At 47.1% G+C, this 22,945-nt stretch overlaps 1 protein-coding gene across 3 annotated transcripts in view; it reads left to right on the top strand.

Annotated features, from left to right (window-relative positions):
- The window catches only part of LUZP1 (leucine zipper protein 1), an 81,829-nt gene extending 59,079 nt beyond the window's left edge, over positions 1-22,750 (top strand). For 2 of the 3 annotated variants that reach the window (XM_040618946.1, XM_040618944.1), the window contains 2 exons: positions 13,996-17,182; positions 18,762-22,750. In XM_040618946.1, coding sequence (XP_040474880.1) covers positions 14,114-17,182; positions 18,762-18,917 — 3,225 coding nt within the window. In that variant the 5' untranslated portion in view covers positions 13,996-14,113 and the 3' untranslated portion in view covers positions 18,918-22,750. The remainder of the gene's footprint in view (positions 1-13,995; positions 17,183-18,761) is intronic. The other variant, XM_040618947.1, reaches the window with a different exon arrangement.
- The last annotated feature ends 195 nt before the right edge of the window (positions 22,751-22,945 follow it).

Genomic DNA, 22,945 nt, shown 5'->3' with positions numbered 1-22,945 from the left:
GAAGGAATAGAAAAGATGTGCCTATCATATTTACAGTGAATGTTTGCAAGTTGAAATGTGTAGAAGTATTTAGATAATTGAAACTATTGATTGAAACTAACTTTCAAGTTGTGGAAATGCAAAACAATAGTAAACAATTTAAGCTGAAACTTCTGTGGCACTTCAGACGGATGGAGTACTAGTCTAAGCGCTTCATGTATTAACTCATGTGTGCTTACAGTAACCCTCGAAGGTAGGTATTGAAGCGCAGAGGAGTCAAGTAACTTAGCTGAGATCACACAGCTAGTAAGTGGCAAAATCAGGGTTTGAACTTAGGTTGTCTAGCTCCAGTGTCTATAATCTTTAATCCTTGTACCATACTGCGTACAAAAGATATAAGTCCCATATTTAGGGTATTAAAATTAATTAGACTCAATAGCAGTTTATTTTTTAAAAATTCGGAATGAACTACAAACTGGTAATGTGGCTGCCAGATTAGCTCATGCAGTATTAGGTTCATTATTAAAACTGGATTAACCAGGTCATCTTTCAAATCCTCCCCCACCCCTTTACTCCATTGCTACTGTCTTAGTTCAGGCCCTTATTCTGTCTCTTGCCTTGGTTATTACAATAGCTCCCTAGTTTATCCTGTCAGAATGGTCTTTCACAAATGCAGCTCTTTTTTTTTTTATATAGGTTTTTTTTTTTTTAAGATTTATTTATTTTAGAGCGAGAGAACAAGCACACGGTGGGGGGAGGGGCAGAGGCAGAGGGAGAGAGAAACTTAAGTAAACTCTGTGCTGAGCACGGAGCCCACTGTGGGGCTCAGTCTTACGACTGTGAGATCATGACCTGAGCCGAAACCAAGAGTCGACGCTAAGGGACTGCGCCCTCCCCCAGGCACCTCACAAACGCAGTTCTCATTGTGTGGCTCCCTTGCTGAAATCCCTTTGTCCAAAGCAGGTTGCACATTTGCAACCAGGGTCACTTGTAGACACGTAGGATGTGTTGTGGAGGGTCTGTACAGTGGTGGTCTTTTTGTTTCCGTTTTGAATTAGTTGGCCGCATTTAAAAGACTCCTATAAAAGTAGAAGGTGATCTCCCCTTTTAGCCATCGTCCTTCCAGGCCCCCGTCGCTCACTGACATCATTGGCCTGATGTCTTTGGCATTTGCATTTGCAACCCATGGCGTGAGGCTAGTATCTTTCCTTGAACGTGGCGCGCAGATCCGAAGACAGCTCCTCAGATGTAGTTTGGTCGGTACAGGACGCAGGCAGACTAATAGCTTCATTTCTTTTCCAGATATTTATAAGGTTCCTTGCCTTGCTCCAACACAGTGTTCAGCGCCCATGAAGGGAAAATAAAGATGGCACAGTCCCTGCTCTTGGAGCTCAGAGCCCAGGAGAGGAATACAAACATATGAGCACGGAAGCACCATGGGGACAGCGGTGGAAGTACCTGCAAGGTTTAGGGCAGTGCATGGTGTGCGGGAGGGGCTGTCTGAAAAGGCGGGAGAGCACAGGTGCCCCACTGAGAAAGATGGTCTCCTGGGAGTGGGGCAGAGGCGGCCCGAAGGAAGAGGCTGAAAGCACACCTGTAGACTTGTTCCTCAGACACGGCCACCTCAGCCTCTGTGCCTGCTGGCAGATTGCAAGGGTCTCCGTGTTGCTACCCTGTCTGCCCCCAGCCTCACCAGTTACCTGCTCTGTTCTTCATCTCATGCCTCTCCGCTCAGTCCTGCGGGGGAAGGTTCCCCAGCTGCAGCAATGTTTTGTTCCCTCTCTCCTTCCCTTTCTTCTCCTCTCCTTTCTTCTCTCCTCCCTCTCTCCTTTCTTTCTTTCCTTCCTATAAACAGTTATTTTATACCTTTTACGTACCAGAGACTGTTCGAAGTCTGAAGAGACAGTAGTAAAAAAACAGCTACAAACATGAAAAACCGTGTTCCTGGTGTCATGGATCTTACATTCTAGTAAAGAGTCAGGCAGTAATCAAGTGTTTAAGTGTGCTTAAAAAAAGGGGGGGGAGCTGTCCAAAGATGGAATGAATTGCCTTGGGAAGAAAGAAGTGTCCTGCCTTTTGTTAGAAGTGTTTGGACAGGAGTGGAGTGGCTACTTACAGGGTACCTTCTACAGGGAGTGGGAGGTTGCATCCCACAGTCTCTAAATTCTTTCCCCCCGGAGACTCTTTCTCTGTTAGGTGAGCTACTAACTGTTGAGGTTTGCATATCTGAAACACGTGAATCTGTGCTTCTGGGAAAAGTAATTGAAGCCCAGTCCCGACATAGAAGCACTTGGGAAGAAGTGGTGGTGAGATGTGGACAGCCTGAGGGTTGAAGACAGGTGACTAGAAATGGTTGGGAGGAAGCTGTTTAAAAATAGTCTTCCCATTTTCCTTTCTATCAGGGGTTGGCAAACGGTGGTCCACAGGCCCACTGCCTGTTGTAAATAAAGTTGGGCGGGAGCACAACCATGTCGGGCACTTACACAGTGGGTACGGCTGCTTCATGCTACGGTGGCAGAATTGAGTAGTTGGGACAGACCCCAACTTAGGTCTTACAAAGCCTAAACTATTTACTAGTAAACTAAGTTGTATACTGCTATGCATACTATCATGCTTTCCATAATCGAAGTATAATTAACATCCAGTGTTGTATTAGTTTCATGGGTACAGCATATTGATTCAGCCTTTCTACTCCGTGCTTACCACGATGGATACTGTCAAACTCTATAGACAGAGCTTGCTGTCCCCCTACTTACAGGGACTGTTGGGAAGAGGAAGTGTGAATCATGGTAGCTGTGGTAGGGGGAAAGGGCAGGGCAGGTTGGATTATGTTCTATTTCAGACCTTCCTGGTCCAGGAGGACAGGAAGAAGAGCCAGCCTCCAAAATGCTGGATAGGGCCATTTGGAACTGGGTTCAAGAACTTTGGCAGAAAGGAGCCCTGAGAGAGAATTGGTGCTGGATCTTTCTAGTGTGGATTGGAACTGAGCTAGACGCCGGTGTGGGGGGGGCAAGGTGGCATTAAAGGATGGGACCACCCTTCCCTTTCATCCCTTCCCTGTGATTCCTGAGGTTTAATATCAATCATTTCCTTCCCAGAATCCACCCTTGGGCACAATTAGTCACTTCTTCTGAGCTTCTCATGCAGCGTCTATCAAGTGGGTAAACTGTGCTAAGTGAAAAAAGCAGGGTAGGAGGACAGGAAGCAGGAACATTGGTGCTGTGCTGTGTAAGACTGTCAGGGAGGCTGCTTTATTATTGTTTTGTAATTCTCTCTTGTGCAAGGGCCAGGCAAGGGTCAGGTCTTCATAATCTGTCTAGCACTTGGCAAAATACTAGCTAGGCACCTCATAGATGTTCCATAGATGTCTACTTAAATAAACGAGTTTCACCTGGATAAACATACTTAACCTAGGGCATGTGGGAGGCACTGGGAAGAGAGGCATCTACCCCTTCCTCTTGGATGGTCTTAGCGAAGCATTTTTCTTACTCTGGTTATGCTTAGAGCCAAATGCTCAGAGAAAAGTGACACTCTGACCTCGTTTTCGGTCAAGTCTCTTGTTTTTCCTGGGCATAGAAGGGCTGATCTTAGTGAGGCTATTTCTAGTAGGATTTTGCGTGGTGAAACTTACCTTAGGTCTGCATCGGACTTTTCAGAGTTCTTTAGCTGATAGTTTTTTGTTTGTTTTGTTTTTTGTTTTTTGCTGTGAGGTAGGTCAGGTTGGTATTTTATTTGCTCGGAGGAAGGTGCTGGGCCATAGAGAAGATCATTGATTTGGCCAACAGGGTAGCATTCTCAAAAGAATATGGATTATGGAAGTAGACTTGGGTTCAACATCTGGCTGTCCTCCTTGCTAGCTGTGTGACCTTGGGAGTTTAAAGGTCCCAATCCCATAATATTGTGAAGGCTGAATAGAACAGTAGTGATAGCTGCTGTTGGTTGTGACTTAGGTGCTGGGCATTCTGCTAAGCCCTTTACATCCCCTGGGATTACCATACTTTATGGAAGAGAAAGCCTCAGAGAGGTAACTTGTTTAAGAAAAAGTAAGTGGTAGATCCGGGATTCCTGGAGAAAGCCTGTCTATGGAGTACTTAGTATATTATCTGTAGTGTAGTAGCGCTCCATTGGTGGATGTCCTCTTCACCTTTTTGTTATTGGTCTGTGTATAAACAGAGCTCCATACTTTGTAAAAATGCTTAAGAGTTTTCAGGAAGGTGATTCTACACAATGGGAAGAATCCTGGATAGATAGTCGGGAGACTAAAGTCCTTACCTTTACTGAGTTGCTAGAGAAACCACAGACTTTACCTCTGAGTCTCAGTTCCTTCGTTTTTAAAATAAGGGGTTTGGGCCAAATAGGTGGTTTTATTTTATTTGTTTTTTTATTTATTCATGAGAGAGAGAGAGAAAAAGGGAGGCAGAGGGAGAAGCAGGCTCCCTGCTGAGCAAGGAGCCTGACCTGGGGCTCCATCCCAGGGCCCTGGGGTCATGACCTGAGACAAAGGCAGAGGCTTAACCGACTGAGCCACCCAGACGCCCCGGTGGTTTTATTTTAAATAAAAGCAGTGGAACTCTTTACTGTCATATGGGGGAAACCCAGTATGTTAAAAAGCTAATATGAGTTGCTTTGGCTGATGAAGTGAATGAAAGAGCCTGAAGCTCAGCCTGGTCAAACCTTCTCCCTTGTTCTCTTCCTCCTGGATGACTTCTGAAGGGATTTGCTGAGCCCAGTTTGAAAACCAGTGGATGAAATGATCTTTGAGTTACATTTTGGCTCTGAAATCCCATTCTGAGGAGTGGAAAAAGATCCAGATTTTCTTTTCCTCTTCTTTCCAACACGTGGTCCAATAACTAGAGTTAGACAGCCTGTGAATGATGTGGGGTTTTGGTATTTATGCCGCGTTTCCATGCATAGACCTGAAAGCCAGAAGGGGCAGTGTTGGAACAGGGAAAAGCGCCGGGACTGAGACGCTGCAGGTGGCGCTGGGCTTGGGATGAGTCATTCAGGGCATCAGCACAGGGCCTGGTATCTGTGCCGGCCACATCTGCTCTTGCCAATTGTTGTTGCCCTTGTAATCCATGAGTAGCTTGTTGACATTTTTACTATTTTGTGTTAATGGTTAGTGCCAAAGGTCTGATAAGTCATTTAATAATTGGGGGGCTCGTTGAGCCATTCTTTCATTGAATTTTAAGCATTAAATATGTGCTAGGCTTCCTGCTGGGTACTAAGAATACAGTGGTGAATAAGAAACAAGTTGCCTTGTGTGCTGTGATGGGACCAGTACAGCGCACTCACTGGAAGAGCAAGGAGCAGAGGCCCTGATCTGACCTGCGATTTGGGGAGGGACGTGCTCCAGGAGCTTCCAGGGGGAGGTACTAAGGTGGGATTTGGAGAAATGAGAAAGATTACCAGTCAAGCTAGTAAAGGCCTGGAGGTGAGAGTGCAAGGTTTGTGGGCTGCAAGGGCGCACACGGCGTTTGAAGGGGAGGCTGACCAGGTGGGCAGGGCCAGATCCTTCAGGGCTTCACGTGCTTCGTTGGGGACTTTGGGCTTCATCCTGAGAGCAGCAAGGACCTTGAAAGGATTTTGAGTAGTGGTTAAGAGCTCCTTGTCTTCACATCGCCAATAAGTATTTGCTGGATAGTTAAAGGGCTTGGCTTTTCAGTTCTTGTGCTCTGCTAGCTGGTTCATATCCGAGTTTTGAACAGAACAGTAAAATTGGCACTAAAAGCCAAATGAATAAACAAGCAATAGGATTCTGGATTCTACTGATTCAGAATTAGAATTTCTAGATGGGCTGTACTAAGTTTAACATTTCTCTCCTCTGGAAAAGGAATTTGTTTATGAAAACTGTAGTATGAGTGAGAGTTGCTGAGGGAAATGTTTGGTTACTGTAAGCTGTGTTTTTTTTTTAAAATTTAAACAGCATTATTGAGATCTAATTTATATATCAGAGTTCATCTCTTTAAAGTGTACAATTTAATGGCTCTCTAGCATATTTATGAGGATGAGCTGTTTAAAGCACTTTGTAGAAGCATCATCATTTGTTATCTAATAACTGTTAAGCCAATACAGATTCTTTTAAAATGGGTTTATGGCCCCTATTTTATTCAGCTCCCATTTCCTTCACCCTGTGTATAAACTGGTCAGGTGTCTTTTGTTTTTACTGGACCACTAAGCAAAAGGCCAAAAGCTGAGTGGCACTCAAGTAGGAAAAGTGGATGGGAAGAAGGGAAAAGGTTTTTTTTTTCTTTCTAAATATATAAATGTGGGGTTTTTTTTTCCCTTCCATTTTTGAGAATAAGAAAGCATATAAAAAAGAGAAAGGAGACCAAAAGAAGCAAAGAGAAGACAGAGAGAGACGGACCCAGGAAGCAGAGTGGCGTAGAGGGGGACCAACCAGGGAGAGGGCAGAGTCCCAGAGGCTGAGGGAGGCTCTGTAGCTCCAGCACCCCCGCGGCCTTGGCGATTTTTAGGACCGCGCATGGGCGCCATCTGGCGGCTGGCGGCTTACAGTGCGGCCAGGGGAAGGGAGCTTGGTGTTGGAGACGAGTGGCTTTTGGCATTTCCTCAGATCTTTCTCTTTTGCCCTGGGTTTTCTTGTGGGATCATTGTTGAGTTGATTCTTCTCTTCCGAGTGGTAGCTGTTCTTCTGTTATGGCTCAGACCACGTTCCCTCACTCCTTCCGCCTGGCTTTTAAATCTAACCTCATCACCCCACACCCTTGGTGCTGCTGTCACCTTCTGGTGCCCCAACCCCTCAAAGTGCCTCTGAATTCTCAGTGACTTTAGCTTCTTATTTAATGTCACTCTTTCCAGCTCTGGTCCTGTTAATTTGTGGTGCTTTCACAAGGTACAATTCTGTGGTCCTTGCAGCGCCTTTACCTCTAGTTATTTCTCTCTTCCAGTGATCTTCCTAGCCCATGCCTGCTCCCAGCAGTCCCATGATCATGGTCATCTGTGACCAAAAACTTCAGGATTTTTATTTTTGTTTTTTTATTAAGACTATCTTGGGCGGCACCTGGGTGGCTCAGTCCGTTAAGCCTCTGCTTCAGCTCAGGTCATGGTCTTGGGGTCCTGGGATTGAGCCCCATGTTGGGTGGTTCTCCCTTTGCCTCTGCCTGCTGCACCCCCCCCCACCTCCCGCTTGTGCTCTCTCTCTCGCTCTCTCTCAAATAAATAAAATCTTAAAAAACAAAACAAAAACTCTCTTGGGGGCGCCCGGCTGGCTCGGTCAGTGGAGCACGCGACTCTTGATCTTGAGGTTGCAAGTTGGAGCCCCATGTGGGTGTAGAGATTAAAAAAAATAAAATATTTTAAAAAAGGAAAAAGACTATTTTAGAGTATTTTTTGGTTCACAGAAGAATTGAGGGGAAGAGATTTCCCATATACTCCCTGCCCGCCTGCCTTCCCCATTGCCAGCATTCCTCACCAGAGTGGTACATGTTACGGTTGACCTACACGCTCACGCCGTAAGCACCCAGAGTCTGTAGTTTGTTACGGTTCGCTCTTGATGGCGTACATTCAGTGGGTTTGGACAAATGTATAATGACACGTATCCACCATCAGAGTGTCATAGAGTAGTTTCACTGCCCTTAAAATCCTGTGCTCCACCTCTTCATACCTTAGTTTTCGACATTCTCCATTACTGCAGCCCCTTGGGTCTATCTAGAGATAGATCCCTCTCTGATGACCAGTTCCTGTCTTTCAAGCTCACGTTCTCTCCTGAAATCTAGCCTTGTGTATTCAGACGGCCTCTTGAATATCTCCATTTGGATGACTAATTCATATTTCGTAACTAGTATGCCCCAGACCGAATTCGATCTTCCTTCTCACACTGCTCTATAGTCAGGCATCCCTGTTTGAATTGATAACAACTCAGTCCTTCTACAAATTCAGACCAAAACCCTCGGAGTCATTATTTCTTTTTTAAAGAGCTTTTATTTTATTTTCAAGACTGATTTATTTTAGAGTAAGCATAAGGAGGAGGGGCAGAAGGAGAGAGAATAGACTGCGCTAAGCGCGGACTCTGACGTGAGGCTTCATCTCATGACCCTGAGATCATGACCTGAGCTGAAACCAGGAGTTGGATGCTTAACTGACTGCGCCCCCCAGGTGCCCCCCTTGGAGTCATTCTTAATCCCCTTGTCTCACACCTCACATGCGATCCAAGAGCAAGTGCCGTGATTCTCCTTTCAAGTGGCCAGAGTCGGACCACTTCTTACCATGTGTGTGACTGCTCTCCTGGGCCAAGCCACAACTGCTTTTTGCCTGGATTACTGCTCTCACCCTTAACCTCTGTGGTCTGTTTTGAGCACAGCAGTCATATCAGGCTGTGTCTTGTTTTACAGGTCGTCTGTCTCTATTTTTTGTTATTGAGATAAAACATAGGGTGTACAAACCTTAAGTCATATAGCTTGATGGCAGGAATCTGCCATCCATAGAACATCCCCCAGCAGTCTCCTCCTCGTCACGGTCTCCTCCGAGGTAGCCACGATCACCGTGGATTAGTTTTTGCCTGTTTTTCAACTACATATAAGTGAAATGATATAGTCCAAATTGGACTGTATTAACTTTAAATCCAAGTTAGAGTATGTTATTCCTCTGCTCAAACCTTTGGATGGGCTTCCCTTTCTTAGACGAGAAATCAGAGTCCTCCCTGGGGCCTACAAGGTGCCCGCACTTCCTCTTTGACTCCGTCTCTCACTACTCTCCTTTTGTTCCCTCATCTCCAGCAGCCATGCTGTCCCTGTTCCTTGAATACATTAAGTATGCTTTTTTAGTAGTCAGTTTTTAATCTTCTCTGCCTAGAATGTTCTCGAAATATTCTTCTTTGCTTCCTTCAAGTCTCTACCTAGGTGTCACCTTGAGGCCTACCCTAATTACCCTGTTTAAAATTGCAACCCCCTCTCAGCACCACCCCCCCAGGCTTGTTTGTCTGTCTATTGAACTTAAATTTTTTTAAAGAGCACTTTTACATTTACAGCAAAATTGAGCAGAAGGTAGAGATTTCCCATATACCTCCTGCCTCCACACCTGCCTCCTCATTATCTGTATACCTGACCAGAGGGGAACATTTGTTACAACTGATGAACCCACACTGACACATCATTATCACCCAAAGTCCATGGTTTACATTATAGTTCACTCTTGGTGTGTTATACAGTCTCTGAGTCTGGACAGATTTATGAGATGTATTCATTGGTACAGTTATCAGGCACGTAGCTTTATTGCCCTACAAATTCACTCTCCTTATCCCTTTCTAACTCCTGATCTTTTTATTGTTTCTATAGTTTACACAGTTTTGCCTTTTCCAGAGTGTCGTGTAGTTGGGATCACATAGTATGTAGCCTTTTCTTATTGGTGTCTTTTACTTTTGAGCTTCCCACATCCATGTCTTTTCATGGCTTGGTAGCTCCTTTCTTTTTAGCCAAATAATATTCCATTGTCTGGATGGACCACAGTTTGTTTATCCGTTCGCCCACTGAAGGGCGTCTTGGTTGCTTCCAAGCGCTGGCAGTTAGGAATAGAGCTCCTAGAAACCTCTGCATGCAGTTTTTCCTCCTCCGGGTAAATACCAAGGAGTGCTGTTGCTGCATCGTGTATCGTGAGAGTATGTTTAGTTGTAAGAAATCACCAAACTGCCTTTGAAGGTAGCTGTATCATTTTGTATTCCCACTAGCAGTGGGAATTTCTGTCGTTCCACATCCTCACCTAGCATGTGGTGGTGTCAGCGTTCCAGATTTTGGCCGTTCTCATAGGTGTATAGTGGTATCTCCCCATTGCTTCGTGTTCCTGATGAGCTCTATTCGTAACTGCCATATGCCATATGCCATATCGAGAGTATTTTCTTGGTACCTGTGTATATTCTCTGGTGAAATCTTTGGGATGGCCCATTTTTTAATCAGGTTCTTATTGGTGAGCTTTAAGGGTTCTTTGTATTTTGTTTATACTCCTTTATCAAATGGGTCTTTTGCAAATATTTTTCCCCAATGTGTAACTTGTCTTTTTATTTTTTTTGACATTGTCTTTTGCTGAGTAGAAGTTTTTAATATTAGTGGAGTCCAGTTTACCAGTTATTTCTTTCATGGATCACACCTTTGGTGTTCTAGCTAAAAAATCATCACCATACCATACCCAAGGTCATCGAAGTTTTCTCCTATGTTACCTTCTATGCATTTGATAGTTTTATGTTTTACTTTTAGGTCTGTGACCCATTTTGAGTTAATATTTTTGAAGAATGTAAGATCTCGTTCTAGATTCATCGATTTGCATATGGATGTCCATTTGTTCCAGCACCATTTGGTGAAAAGACTATCTTTGCTTCATTGGATTGTCTTTGCTTCTTTGTCAAAGATCAATTGACTATGCTAATGTAGATCTATTTCTGGGCTCTTGAATACTGCAGTTTTACAGTAAGTCTTGAGGTCAGATAGTGTCGGTCTTCCAACTTTGTTCTTCAGTATGCTTTGGCTCTTTGGGTCTTTTGCCTTTCCATACAAACTTTACAATCCGTTTGTTGATATCCACAAAATAATTTGCTGAGATTTCAATTGGGATTACATTGAATCTATAGGTCAAGTTGGGAAGAATTAACATTTGGATAATGCTGAGTCTTCCTATGCATGAACATGGAGTATCTCTTCATTGGCTTATCCGTCTTTGGTGCATCAGTTTTATAGTTTTCCTTGTGTAGATCTTGCACATATTTTGTTAATTTATACTTACGTCATTCTTTTTTGGGGGGTGGGTGCTAATGTAAATGGTATTTTGTGTGTGTTTTCTAAATGCTATTGTGTTTTTAACTTCAAATTCCACTTGTTCATTGCTGGTATATGGGAAAGCAACGGACTTTTGTATGTTAACTTTGTATTTTGCAGCCTTGCTATAGATTTTTTTTTTTTTTTAAATCAGTTTGAGGAAGTTCCCCTCTATTCCTAGTTTGCTGAGAGTTTTATCATGAATGGTATTGGATTTTGTCAAATGCTTTGTCTGTAATTTTTGATAAGATCATTGATTTTTCTTTAGTCTATTAATATGCTGGATTACATTAATTGATTTTTGAATGTTGGGCCAGTTTTGTATTGGGATAAATCCCACATGGTCATGGTCTGAAATTCTATTTATACATTGCTGGATTCGATTTCTAACATTTTGTTGAAGATTTTTACATCTGTGTTCATGAGAGATCTTTGTCTGTAGTTTTCTTTTTCTTGTAATGTCTTTGTCTAGTTTTGGTGTTAGGGTAATGCTGTCCTCATAGAATGATTTAGGGAGTATTTTCTCTGCTTCTAACTTCCGGAAGAGTTTGCAGAAAATTGTATAATTGGCATAATTACTTTTTAAATGTATTTTACAGTTACTAGTGAACCCATCCGGGCCTGGTGTGTTTCCTGTTTTTGAAGGTTATTAATTATTGATTCCATCTCGTAAATGTATAGTCCTATTCAGATGACCTATTTCCTTCTTGTGTGAATTCTGGCATATTATATCTTTCAAGCAATTGGTCCATTTCATCTAGGTTATCAGATTTGTGGGTACAGAGTTGTTCATGATCCTTTATTATCCTTTTAATGTCCATGGGGTCTGTAGTGCTATCCCCTCTTTAACTGCTGGTATTAATAATTTTTATCTTCTTTTTTTCTTCATTGGCTAGAGGCTTACTGATTTTGCCGATCTTTTCAAAGAACCAGTTGATTACTGTTTCAATTTTACTTTTCTTCAGTTTACTTCGGTTTTAATTTGCTTTTCTTTTTCTAATTGCCAAGGATGAAAGCTTAGCTTATTGATTGTGGATCCTTTTTCTTTCCTGATATATGCATTCAATGCTATATATGCCTCTAAGCATTGCTTTTGGTACACCCCACAAATCTTGAAGTCTCCATCTATGGTAGTGGTTTCATCTCTTTCTTTTTGCAAGTCTGTAAGTTTATGCCTCACATATTTTGATGCCCCATTGTGTTAAGTGCATATACATTAAGGATTGTTATGTCTTCTTGGAAAATTGAGACTCCTTTATCATGTCTTTACCCCTGATAAGTTCACTTGCTCTAAAATCTGCTGATTGAAATTAATGGAGCTACTCCAACGTCCTTTTGATTAGTTAGCTTGGCAGATCTTTCTCCATCCCTTTACTTTTAATCATTACTTTAATCATTATATATTTTTTAAAAGATTTATTAGTTTATGTGAGAGAGAGAGAGCAGGGGAGGGGCAGAGGGAGAAGGGGAGCGAGAGAATCTCAAGCAGACTCCCCGTTGAGCATGTTACCCAAAGTGAGGCTTGATCCCACGACCCTGAGATCATGACCTGAGCCAGAATCAAGAGTCTGACGCTTAACCAACTGAGCCACCCATAAACAGCTTTTTCAGTGAAGGTCTGTTAATAATAAACACTTAGGTTTATGTTTTCCTTTTTTTGTTCTGAAAGGGTCTGAGATCAAGACCTGAACTGAAATCAAGAGTCAGGTGCTTAACTGTCTGAGCCACCCAGGTGCCCTTTCTTTTATAAAATCTTTTTAGGGGCGCCTGGGTGGCACAGTGGTAAATCATCTGCCTTCGGCTCAGGGCGTGATCCCGGCGTTGTGGGATCGAGCCCCACATCAGGCTCCTCCGCTAGGAGCCTGCTTCTTCCCCTCCCACTCCCCCTGCTTGTGTTCCCTCTCTCGCTGGCTGTCTCTCTCTGTCAACTAAATAAATAAAATCTTTAAAAAAAAAATCTTTTTAAGTTTGTGCTGCCCTTTGTAATCTGCTTATATCTCTTCTCAACCACTGTATCTCTTCATTTGCATCTAATATGCCATTTTTCTATTTCTAGTGATTCTTTTTGGTTAATTAAAAAATCTTCTGATCTTAGTTGATACCATCTTTTTCTTATCTCTGGGTTTGGATTCCTTTTATGACTTTAAACATTAGAATGTGCTTAATATGGGCTCAGTCTTACGAACTTTGGTTCTTCTTTGTGTAGCCTTTGTTCAGTCATAGTAAAATAGTGGTCCTTGTGTTTGTGTGTATGTTTTAAGATTTTATTTATTTGTGAGAGAGAGAGCGAGCGAGCATGAATGGGGGACAGAGGGAGAGGGAGAAGCAGGCTCCCCACTGAGCAGGGAGACTGATGGAGGGCTCGATCCCAGGACCCTGGGATCATGGCCTGAGCCGAAGGTAGATGCTTAACTGACTGAGCCACCCAGGTGCCCCTCCTTATGTGTTTTGTAATTTAGAATTGTAAACCCAAGGTTCAGCAGGACTTTATCTTTGGGACTCTTGTGTGACCTGGGTAGAAAGTGTATCTCTCCAGAATTTTTTTGTTAACCTCTGGTAGGTTTCCCAGGGATTTTACCAGGCTGAGACCACTTTAGATTCTCAGTGAGGACAAGGTGATACCAGAACACTCAAAGCAGTGTCAATTTGAGCTCAGAACTCAAGTGAAGGCATGCCCCAAATGATCAGTTCTCTAGGGGTATAACCTTTTCTTTCTCCCTTCACAGAGCCTAGGTCCTGTTATCTCCCTAATGTCAGTGAGGTGATTTTCTTTTTCACTAATCTCTTTCTTTCTCTGAAGCTGTCATAGTTCTGAACAATTGTATGATTATTTACTGCTTTGTTACCAAGAGCTTTCTATGCATTATTTCAGAACAATAATGGGGAGAGATATGGTAGGGATCATTATACCCATTTACAACTGAGTAAAACTGAAGCTGTTTATTTAATGATTTGCAGAAACATAAGGACACTCCTGAGATTATGTAGGTGGCTCACGGTGAAGATGAGAAATGAGGCATTCCTCTGTGTCTTTTTGCCACGCGGCCACTGGTAGCATTCTTTATTAGGATGAAACTAGATAATCACCTCAGTATCAGTCATGAAACACTAGTGTTTTCCTGCAGGATTTTTAAAATTCATTCATTCAGCACATCTGAGCACCTGCTGGGTTCTAGGCACAAGAATTAAAACAACTGGGAGCTGAAGTAGAGACGTTAGATTTGCGCCTGACATGCTTTCTGCTTTCCTTCTGTAGCCTGATAATGGTCTCCAGCTGCCAAAGACGGTTGTGGATGCCAAGAGAAAGGTAACCATTTCTCATCCCCTCGAGTGGAACTGCATGCCGGTAGGAGCCCACACGGCTGGCAGTAGACATGGCTGAATTTACAAGCTACAAGGAGACCGCCTCTAGCCGCCACCTGCGGTTTAAGTTACAGAGTCTAAGCCGCCGCCTCGATGAGTTGGAGGAAGCCACAAAAAACCTCCAGAAAGCAGAGGACGAGCTCCTGGATCTCCAGGACAAGGTGATTCAGGCAGAAGGCAGCAACTCCAGCATGCTGGCGGAGATTGAAGGGCTGCGCCAGCGGGTGCTGAGAATCGAAGGCAAGGATGAGGAAATTAAGAGAGCAGAGGACCTGTGTCAGCTGATGAAGGAGAAGCTCGAAGAGGAAGAAAACCTCACCCGGGAGCTGAAATCTGAGATTGAGCGGCTTCAGAAACGAATGGCCGAACTGGAGAAGCTGGAGGAGGCCTTCGGCAGGAGTAAGAATGACTGTACCCAACTCTGTCTGAGTCTGAATGAGGAGAGAAACCTGACAAAGAAGATCTCCTCTGAGCTGGAAATGCTCAGGGTCAAAGTGAAAGAACTGGAATCTTCCGAGGACCGCCTGGATAAAACTGAGCAGAGTTTAGTGTCAGAGTTAGAAAAGCTGAAATCATTAACTCTGAGCTTTGTAAGTGAGAGAAAATACTTGAATGAAAAGGAGAAAGAAAATGAGAAACTGATAAAAGAGCTCACTCAGAAACTGGAGCAGAACAAAAAAATGAACCGAGATTACACAAGGAACGCTTCTAACCTTCTGGAAAGGAGTGACCTACGGATTGAGGACGGGATCTCCTCCACACTGCCGTGCAAAGAATCAAGAAGGAAGGGCACTCTGGACTACCTAAAGCAGGTAGAGAACGAAACAAGAAACAAATCAGAAAATGAAAAGAACCGAAATCAGGAAGACAACAAAGTTAAAGACCTTAACCAAGAGATTGAGAAACTTAAGACACAAATCAAACATTTTGAATTTTTGGAAGAAGAACTTAAGAAAATGAGGGCCAAAAATAATGATCTTCAGGATAATTACCTAAGTGAGCAAAATAAGAACAAACTCTTAGCCAGCCAGCTGGAGGAGGTAAAGCTACAAATCAGGAAACAGAAAGAGCTAGAGAATGGGGAGGTGGAAGGGGACGAGGCTTTCCTGTCCAGCAAAGGCAGGCACGAGAGGACTAAGTCGCGAGGGCATGGGAGTGAGGCACCCGTGTCCAAGCACGCGCCCCGGGAACAGTCCCCTCAGCATAAGCGGGAGAGGCATCGAAACAGGGAGTTTGCTCTCAACAATGAAAACTATTCTCTGGGCAACAGGCAGGTCTCCTCTCCCAGTTTCACCAATAGGAGGGGAGCCAAAGCTTCCAACGTAGGGGCGGCTGCAGACAGTGGGACTCAGGAGACAAGGAGAACTGAAGACCGATACGCACCGGGCTCTTCTCAGAACGAAGGGAAGAAGTCCAGGGAGCAGCCGCCAGTGCTTAGCCGCTACCCGCCCGCCGCTCAGGAGCACAGTAAAGCGTGGAAGGGTCCCCCCAAGCCAGGTGCTGAGAGCGGGTTGAAGGGAAGAGTGGAGAAGACAACACGCACATTCAGTGACAATACCACCCATGGATCTGTTCCCAGTGACATACTGGGTAGAGCTGACAAGGCTTTGGACTCCTCCACTGAGGCCCTCTTTGGCAAGAGGGGGCAGGTACCCGGCAATGGAAGTCCGTTAAATCAGGCTGCAGACTGTGGCAGTCCTAAGGGGATTGGCTCCCTGGCCTCATCTCGAAGATCTTCCTCAGAAGGGCTCTGCAAGGGCAAAAAGGCGGCCAGTGGCCCAGAGGCTAATACCAGTTTCCCCAATTCCAAGCCTCCACTTTTATCAAAGTATCCTTATAGCTCCAGAAGCCAAGAGAACATCCTTCAGGGCTTTTCAGCCCCAAATAAAGAAGGCATTGATCAACCCGTAGCTGTTGTGATGGAAGACAGTAGTCAGCACGAGGCCCTGAGGTGCCAAGTCATCAAGTCCGGTGGCAGAGAGAAGCCAGACTCAGATGACGATGTGGACGTGACCTCTCTTGTCACTGCCAAGTTGGTAAACACAACCATCACTCCGGAGCCAGAGCCCAAACACCAGCCCAACTCTAGGGAAAAAGCCAAATCCCGAGGAGGGCTTAGAACCTCCCTCTTTGAGAATGATAAAGATGTTGGGACGGAAAATGAATCTGTGAAAGCTGTTAGAGCCTCCACCACTGCCGCGGAGTTCCCAGATGCCAATGGCGCTGGAGTGAAGAGCCAACGGCCCTTCAGCCCCAGGGAGGCCTTGCGCTCTAGAGCCATCATCAAGCCTGTCATCATTGATAAGGATGTGAAGAAAATCATGGGAGGATCTGGAACCGAGACCACCACGGAGAAGCAGAAATCCACCTCCAAACCAGGGCCAAACAAGGTGACAAGCAGCATAACTATCTACCCCTCGGACAGCAGCAGCCCGAGATCCACGCCAGGCGAGGCCCCGCGGGAGAGGCACACATCCACCAGCAACATCCAGGTTGGGCCAGCAGAGCTCACGTCAGTCAGCAACCACGTCAGCTCTCCCTTTGAGCTCTCCATCCACAAACATGACATCGCCCTGCAGTTCACAGAAGCTGAAAGAACAGGCGATGGGCCCCTGAAGAACAGGCCAGAAACCGTGGTCTCTCGGAGCAGCATTATAATCAAGCCGTCGGATCCTGTGGAGAGAAACAGCCATGCACCCGCAGCGGAGACAATCAGGTGGAAAAGCCATAGTGCCCCTTCAGAAGTGGGCTCTTCGGATGCCAGACACGTCACTGTGCGCAACGCCTGGAAGAGTAGGCGAGACTTGAACTCTTTAGAAGACCCCCCAACTCGAATAGGTAGAAACGTGGAAGCTCCCAACGCCTACACCCAGAGGGCCTCCACAGACTGCTCCGACCTCGGCCAGCCCAGGTTGTACCTTTGTGAGCAGGGCGTTCAAAGGGCAGGAAATTCAGGGGACGGCCCCGAACTCGCCTCCAGAAGGACCCAGAGTAGCCTCACCGTGTCCGAGGTGCTCACTCGTCGGAATCGGGTGGGAGACACTGCCACCACTGCAGCCTGGAACCACTCGGCAGGCACGGTGAGCCCCCTGCTTTCCCTCTCTCCCTCCCCTCCTTCCACTTCCCTTTTCTCTGGCCTGTGTGACTCAGGATTAGGGGGCTGGGCAGTACTGGGAGCTGGGTTGCTCAGGGACTGCTGAGCCTCGGCTGGGTTTGGCCTTGAAGAAGAATGAGGTAGCTGAAGAGGGTATTTTGGCAGAGAGCAGCATGAGTTTCCAAAACTTTTCCCAGCGAGTCTCTTCTGTATGTGAAGGCCACACAAAAAGAAGAGATCTGGCCCCACTCTCTGGGTGTGCCAGGGGAGCCAGAGGAGTCCCCTCAGAGCCCCACCGAGCGGCACCCAGCAGCACAAGAAGCCGCGCACAGAGAGGAGAGCCAGGGAACGGGTCTCCGCAGCAGAGCTCGGCCGGCTGCTGGCATGTGGGGAATGAGCAGAGCATGGGCTTATCCTGGGCCTCCTTGACTTGCTTTGTGCCCACGTGTCACCCTCTCTTTTGCCCCAGACACCTAAGTCATCGTATCCTCCATCTGAGGGCAGGGCTGGTCCAGTAGGCTCATTACAGGCTAGATAAATCCCCAGCCACCTCCTCTTGAAGGTCAGAGTGTCAGTGGAGTGAAGGGGAAGCCTCCGGGAGTGTGTTCTGGATACGGAGCCTACGAGGATGCAGGACATTCAGCGCGGGTTGAAGGGATCTGCAGTGGGGCCCAGGACTCCGACCTCCATTGTTTCCTTCTTTTTAAAAGGCAGGGGACGGTGCATTGACTCGAAATGTCCTGTAAGCCCTCACAGGGTGCTCAACATCTGACAAAGCACTTCCCCACCATCTCAGTCTCTCCAAGAGCCCCGTGGGCAGGTATTATCCCCATTTTTTAGATCTAGAAATGGAGGGTCAGAGACACAAAGAGCTTTACTTAAGGCTACCCGAGTGAATTACTGGAAGAGCTAAGATTTGAATCTACGATTCCTGTTTCTGAATCCAGCACTTTCTACCCTGCCAACCTGACTTTCTCACTCATACTTGTGGTCTTTGATCTGCCTTTGCTCGAAGGAGCAATGAGAACATTGAAAAGGCAGAATTCTGGTAGAAGAGGAGTGAAGGGGTGTGTGTGTGTGTGTGTTTAGGTCCCTGAAGCTTTGGATATCTGAGACAGGATGAGGGGTAGGTATAGGACCTGAAAAGGAAGGGACCGGGCTTTCTGGTAGTTTGTAAGTGGGAAGTAGGAAAAGCCTGGTCCGGCTTCCTTTTCAGTATACTTCCTTGCTCTCCAAGCAGGGAAATGGCTCACCCCAAGAAGCATGCAGCCTACACATGCAGAACTCCGGGACCCTTACTTACGGGGCTGGCCCCGTGCCCCCATTCCAGGCCCTGTCCTACGCTACGAGCCCCAGCAACTTAGGGGTGTAGTCTCTCCTAGTTTCCAAGGAACATTTAAATTGGCCTGTCCTCAGACCAAAGCAAATCTCTGCAGTTACACTGTGATCTGTCTACACTGTACCTCCCTCTGCCGGGCAGGCAAGCATCCCTGGGGTAGGGAGTGAGCGTGTCTTTGTCACTCGCCGTTGTCCCCCACAGCTCACTTCTGTCCTTTTTGGCCCAGGAGGAAGGGGACGACTGTGCACTCAGTGCCCACAGGCGACCGCACAACTCCCTGGAGCGGTGTGAGCTTCCTGCGAAGCCGGGGCCGTCAGAGCCTGGGCGAGCCCGGGCTGAGGAGCGGTTACGGCCAGCCAGGCCCTGCGCCGAGGACAACTGAGCCGGCTGGGTGAGGTCTGCTGTCTCCTCTCCTCCAGCTTCTCTGCTCCCCTGCCTTCCTGCCCTATGAAGGATGCAAGTCCAGTTAACCAGGCTAGATGCCAGGCCTTGGCTGGGAGACGACGGCAGACCAGGTTGTGGCTCGGGTCATGTTGCCAGTTGGCCAGGGGGGATCACAGACTACAAGCTGGACGTAGTCACCCAGGCCCAGCCTTCCCCGATGCATGAGTCCTCTTTCCTTGTCCCTGTCCCCAGGTCAGATGGGCCCCTCTGGCCCCCAAATGGGGAAAGCTATAGGAAGCCCTTGTATCCTCACCACACAACAGCAGCCGAAAGCCCTTCTGTGCTCCTGTGGGTCCGAGGGCACCCCTTCAGCGTGGCTAGTTTCTCAGTCTCCTCACCGCATCCACTTCACTCCTTGTTTGCTCCAGGGGCCTAAGTACCCGCGGAGACTCAGCAGCCATCAGCTCCACGGGAGGGGTGGGGGGGTCCGCTCCTTTCCCCTTTGGCCTTCCTCAGACTTGTACAGCAGAAGAGGTCCGTGCTGCCTCTAAGGGACTATGGGACCAAGCTGCAGGCAGAAGCTTCTCGGACATGGCCCCCTGGCTGATGATGGTTTCCTGGGGGCAGAGCACACGGGTACCCACCTACTGGAATGATGTCATCCCTCCCTTCCCCCGGCTCTCTGCTCACCTTCCAAAGGCACCTGGAAGCGCACAAGCCTCACGCATCTCCTTTCCTGATACCAGTAATGCTGCTGGCACTGCCCGCTCCTCTCCCTCGGCTGGAGACTTCAGGCCAACTCTGTCGTTTCCAACCTTCGGAATCCTCCCGGACTAAACTGGGCCTGACCCAGCGTACTCTGCCTTCTAGAAGTGCCCAGTAAGGGGGAAAGTGGGCAGGAAGAAGCGTTTCCCCAGTCACTCCACAAAGCAATATTTCCACGGAAGGCATGGACTTTGTTCCTCTTCCTTCGCCCCCCACGGAGGAGGTGTCGCACTTTACAAGCTGAAGCATTCCTACAGTTGGGCCCTGCTTTCTGCGGACTAGCATTACGATGACTTCACTGGAGGAAAGGTAATAAATGCCTACCGAGGGCCCCAGGTGTATACAATGCAAAATGCAACAAACGTTTCAGGGAGCCAGCTAAAAAAACGGACTAGTTTCCTTCTACCAGTCCCCAGGGGTGGGGTGGGGGGGCGGTTACAAAGAACCAGATATTCTTGGCACTGCTTTTTGTATAACACTCAGTTCAAAGAAGGGATGCCTTTCAAAGGCTACTTTTAATGGCGCAGACACTGTTCCTTCATAGAGAGCATAACTAGGAGTCAGGAAAGCTGAATTTTCTTCATGGCTTTGTACTTTCTTGCTGTGTGACTTTGGGCAAGTCACTGTCCTCTTGGGGCCTCCGTTTCCTTATCTATAAAATGAATTCTTTGAAATGGTCTCTAAGGGTCCTAAATCTGGCATTCTGAGATGATTGTTTACACTGTCCTGTGGGAGCTGATTCTTTTGGAAGGTAGCATCCAGATGGGTTCGGGGAAGGTGTCCGTCCCCGTCCATTCCCACCCCCCCCCTTGTTTTTCTGGGCCTTATTCTTTCCACGTTTTAACACCGTGAGAAGTACGCAAAGCTCGGTTGGCCTTGTTTTTCTAGTCTGTGAGATGAGGGATTAGAGCAGATGGCTTCTGTAGCCCTTTTGGCGCCAGCCTTGCCCACTTGGCACAGTGTCCCCTGGCTTTTGGGACACCAGTTGGCCATCTCGTGTTGCTGTGCTTTGCGAGCTGTCTTCCCTGCCTGCAACTTAGTGTGGCAAGCAGCACTCATCACGCCCGCGTCTGCCCTCAGACTTGGCGACCCTGGAGGTGGCTTGGGGCACACCTAGCTTCCTTTCGGGGACGGAAAAGTTTTGTGCCTCCTTCCATTTTCTGGAACGTTGCCAGGCTAAGGGCTTTGCCATGTAGCTTCTCTTTCCTGTACAACGCTGCTGCAGGCGCTCAGTTTAAGATGCTGTTTTCAAACTCTCTTCCTGCTGCTTCTCTCCGTCACTGGCCAGGAACTCGCTTGCCCAAGGCTGCAAGCTCTCACCTGTAGCCTCCCTGCCATTCTTCTTCGCTGGTTGGCAACACTGAGAGTCCAAAGGAAACGGACCTCTGTGGTGGTCAATTGAGGTTATAGGAAGCTAAGTCTGCGGCTCTTCTCTGCTGGTGGAAACAAAAGGGTGCCAAGCCATGCCTACAAAGATTTCGCCAATAAATCTCGTCTTTGGGCGTTGGAGCCCTGGATTCTGGTGCTGTAGCTCCTGGTGCCAAAGTCTGGATCTTTCCACATTGCAGCAGCACCAACACCTGCCACTCCCCAGAATGCTCTGTGGAAGAGGGACAGCTGTGGTGCCCTCTTGCTGGGGGCTGCTATCTTAAAATCTGAGTGCAATAGGATTTGATTGTAACAGTTATTTCAGGATAAATATTGTGTTTCCTTAATCTGCATACTTTCTAGAACCATTGTAAAATAGATTTTATTTTTAAATGTCTTCAGCATTGCAGAAGATACCATTTGTAATAGTAAGTGCAGGCTGGAGGCTCAGTTCCTCTGGGTTTCAAATGGCTGGCAAGGCTGGCTCTCAGATTCCAAAGTTCAAAGGCACCTTTCTGAAAAGCAACCTCTGTGTGACCCTCTGGACCTCACCGTCAGGGGTCCTGGAGGAAACTTCCACAAAAAGGGGAGACCTGGTAATTAAATAGCTGTCCAATCGACCAAATATGCCCACTGTCCCAGCCATCAGACCCGCTTTTAGGACAAGCTTCTGCCGCAGCGTGGCTCGAACCCCAGATTTTACTGGCAGGTGGATAGCTGTGGGAGGGTTCCCCACAAGCCTGGGGAGCCTGGCGCTCCAGAGCTGCGTGGTTGGAGAAAAGTATTCAAGGTGGCTGAAGGCCAGAGGCCGGTCTCTCACCACTCTGGTACTAAAACCGCCAGAGAAGGCTGCAGGGGTGGCCGGCAAAGAAGCCATGGCTGTTTTTGCTTGGCAATGAAACAGCGCGGGCTGAAGGGATCTGCAGTGGGGCCCAGGACTCCAGCCTCCACCACAGGCAAGTCTGCACATAAATCCTCCCCCCTCACTGGGTGTGGGCAGGGTCTCTGTTGATCTTGGACCTGTCATCCTGGGGCAGTTTTACATATCGTGGGTTAGTGCCAGGTGCCACCCCTTCCCAGTAAGGGAGCAGGGACCCAGGCTCTGGGTCCCTAGCCACCTCTGTTGATGTGGGGTCCGTTGTTACTCTGACAAGACTGCTTTGGAAGAGCTGCTTTTAGGGATTATCTTTTGACTACCCCAGGTGGGGCCCAGGGTTCTCCTCAAAGCCTCACAACCAAGATCATAGGAAAGGGGCCCTATTTTCCTGCTGCTTCACAGCTCAGAACATGTACTGAATGGAATGTATTTTTAAGAGAATAAAGTCTATTTTTTTGTATTTTAAAGATTGGGAGGGCTGGGGAAGTAGCCCTCAAAAAACTGTTAATGCATCAGAGGCCCCTTTGCTGGGGCCTCGGTCTCTGTCAGTCCACATCTGCTCGTTCAGGTGGGCGCTCTGGTCCCCCCGCCCCTTGGAGTCCACAGGTGCAGCAGCTTCTACATTCCCGCTCCGGGCATGGGACCAAGGAGGCCGGACCCTGCTGCTGGAAACCAGGGTGAAGCCGTGAGCGGTGCCTCAGGCTCCTTGGGTGCATGTGTATAGTGGACGCTGCCTGTCTGCACGTATCCTCCGGCTCCATTGCTGTCTGTCGGCTCTGCAGCACAATATGTAACCAATAAAGCTCCCTAGTTTCCACGTGCTCTTTGCGTGAGTCACTCATGCCATTTTGGTTGTCATCGGAGTCCAGCTGTCGTCTGTGCACTGGCACAGCTAATGTATCTCACTGCATTTTATTTAAAGTAACCAGCTAGTGATGCTGAAAGGACTGGAAACATGCTGGGGCTTGGAAAAGGACACGCTGGCACCCACATAACGGGACTTGACTTAAATGTAG

The sequence above is a fragment of the Ursus maritimus genome, unplaced genomic scaffold (assembly GCF_017311325.1).
Source record: "Ursus maritimus isolate PB19 unplaced genomic scaffold, ASM1731132v1 scaffold_32, whole genome shotgun sequence".
Classification (NCBI taxonomy): Eukaryota; Metazoa; Chordata; class Mammalia; order Carnivora; family Ursidae; genus Ursus; species Ursus maritimus.
The sequence above is the reverse complement of the archived record's forward strand: the minus strand, read 5'-3'. Positions and strand labels throughout refer to the sequence as shown.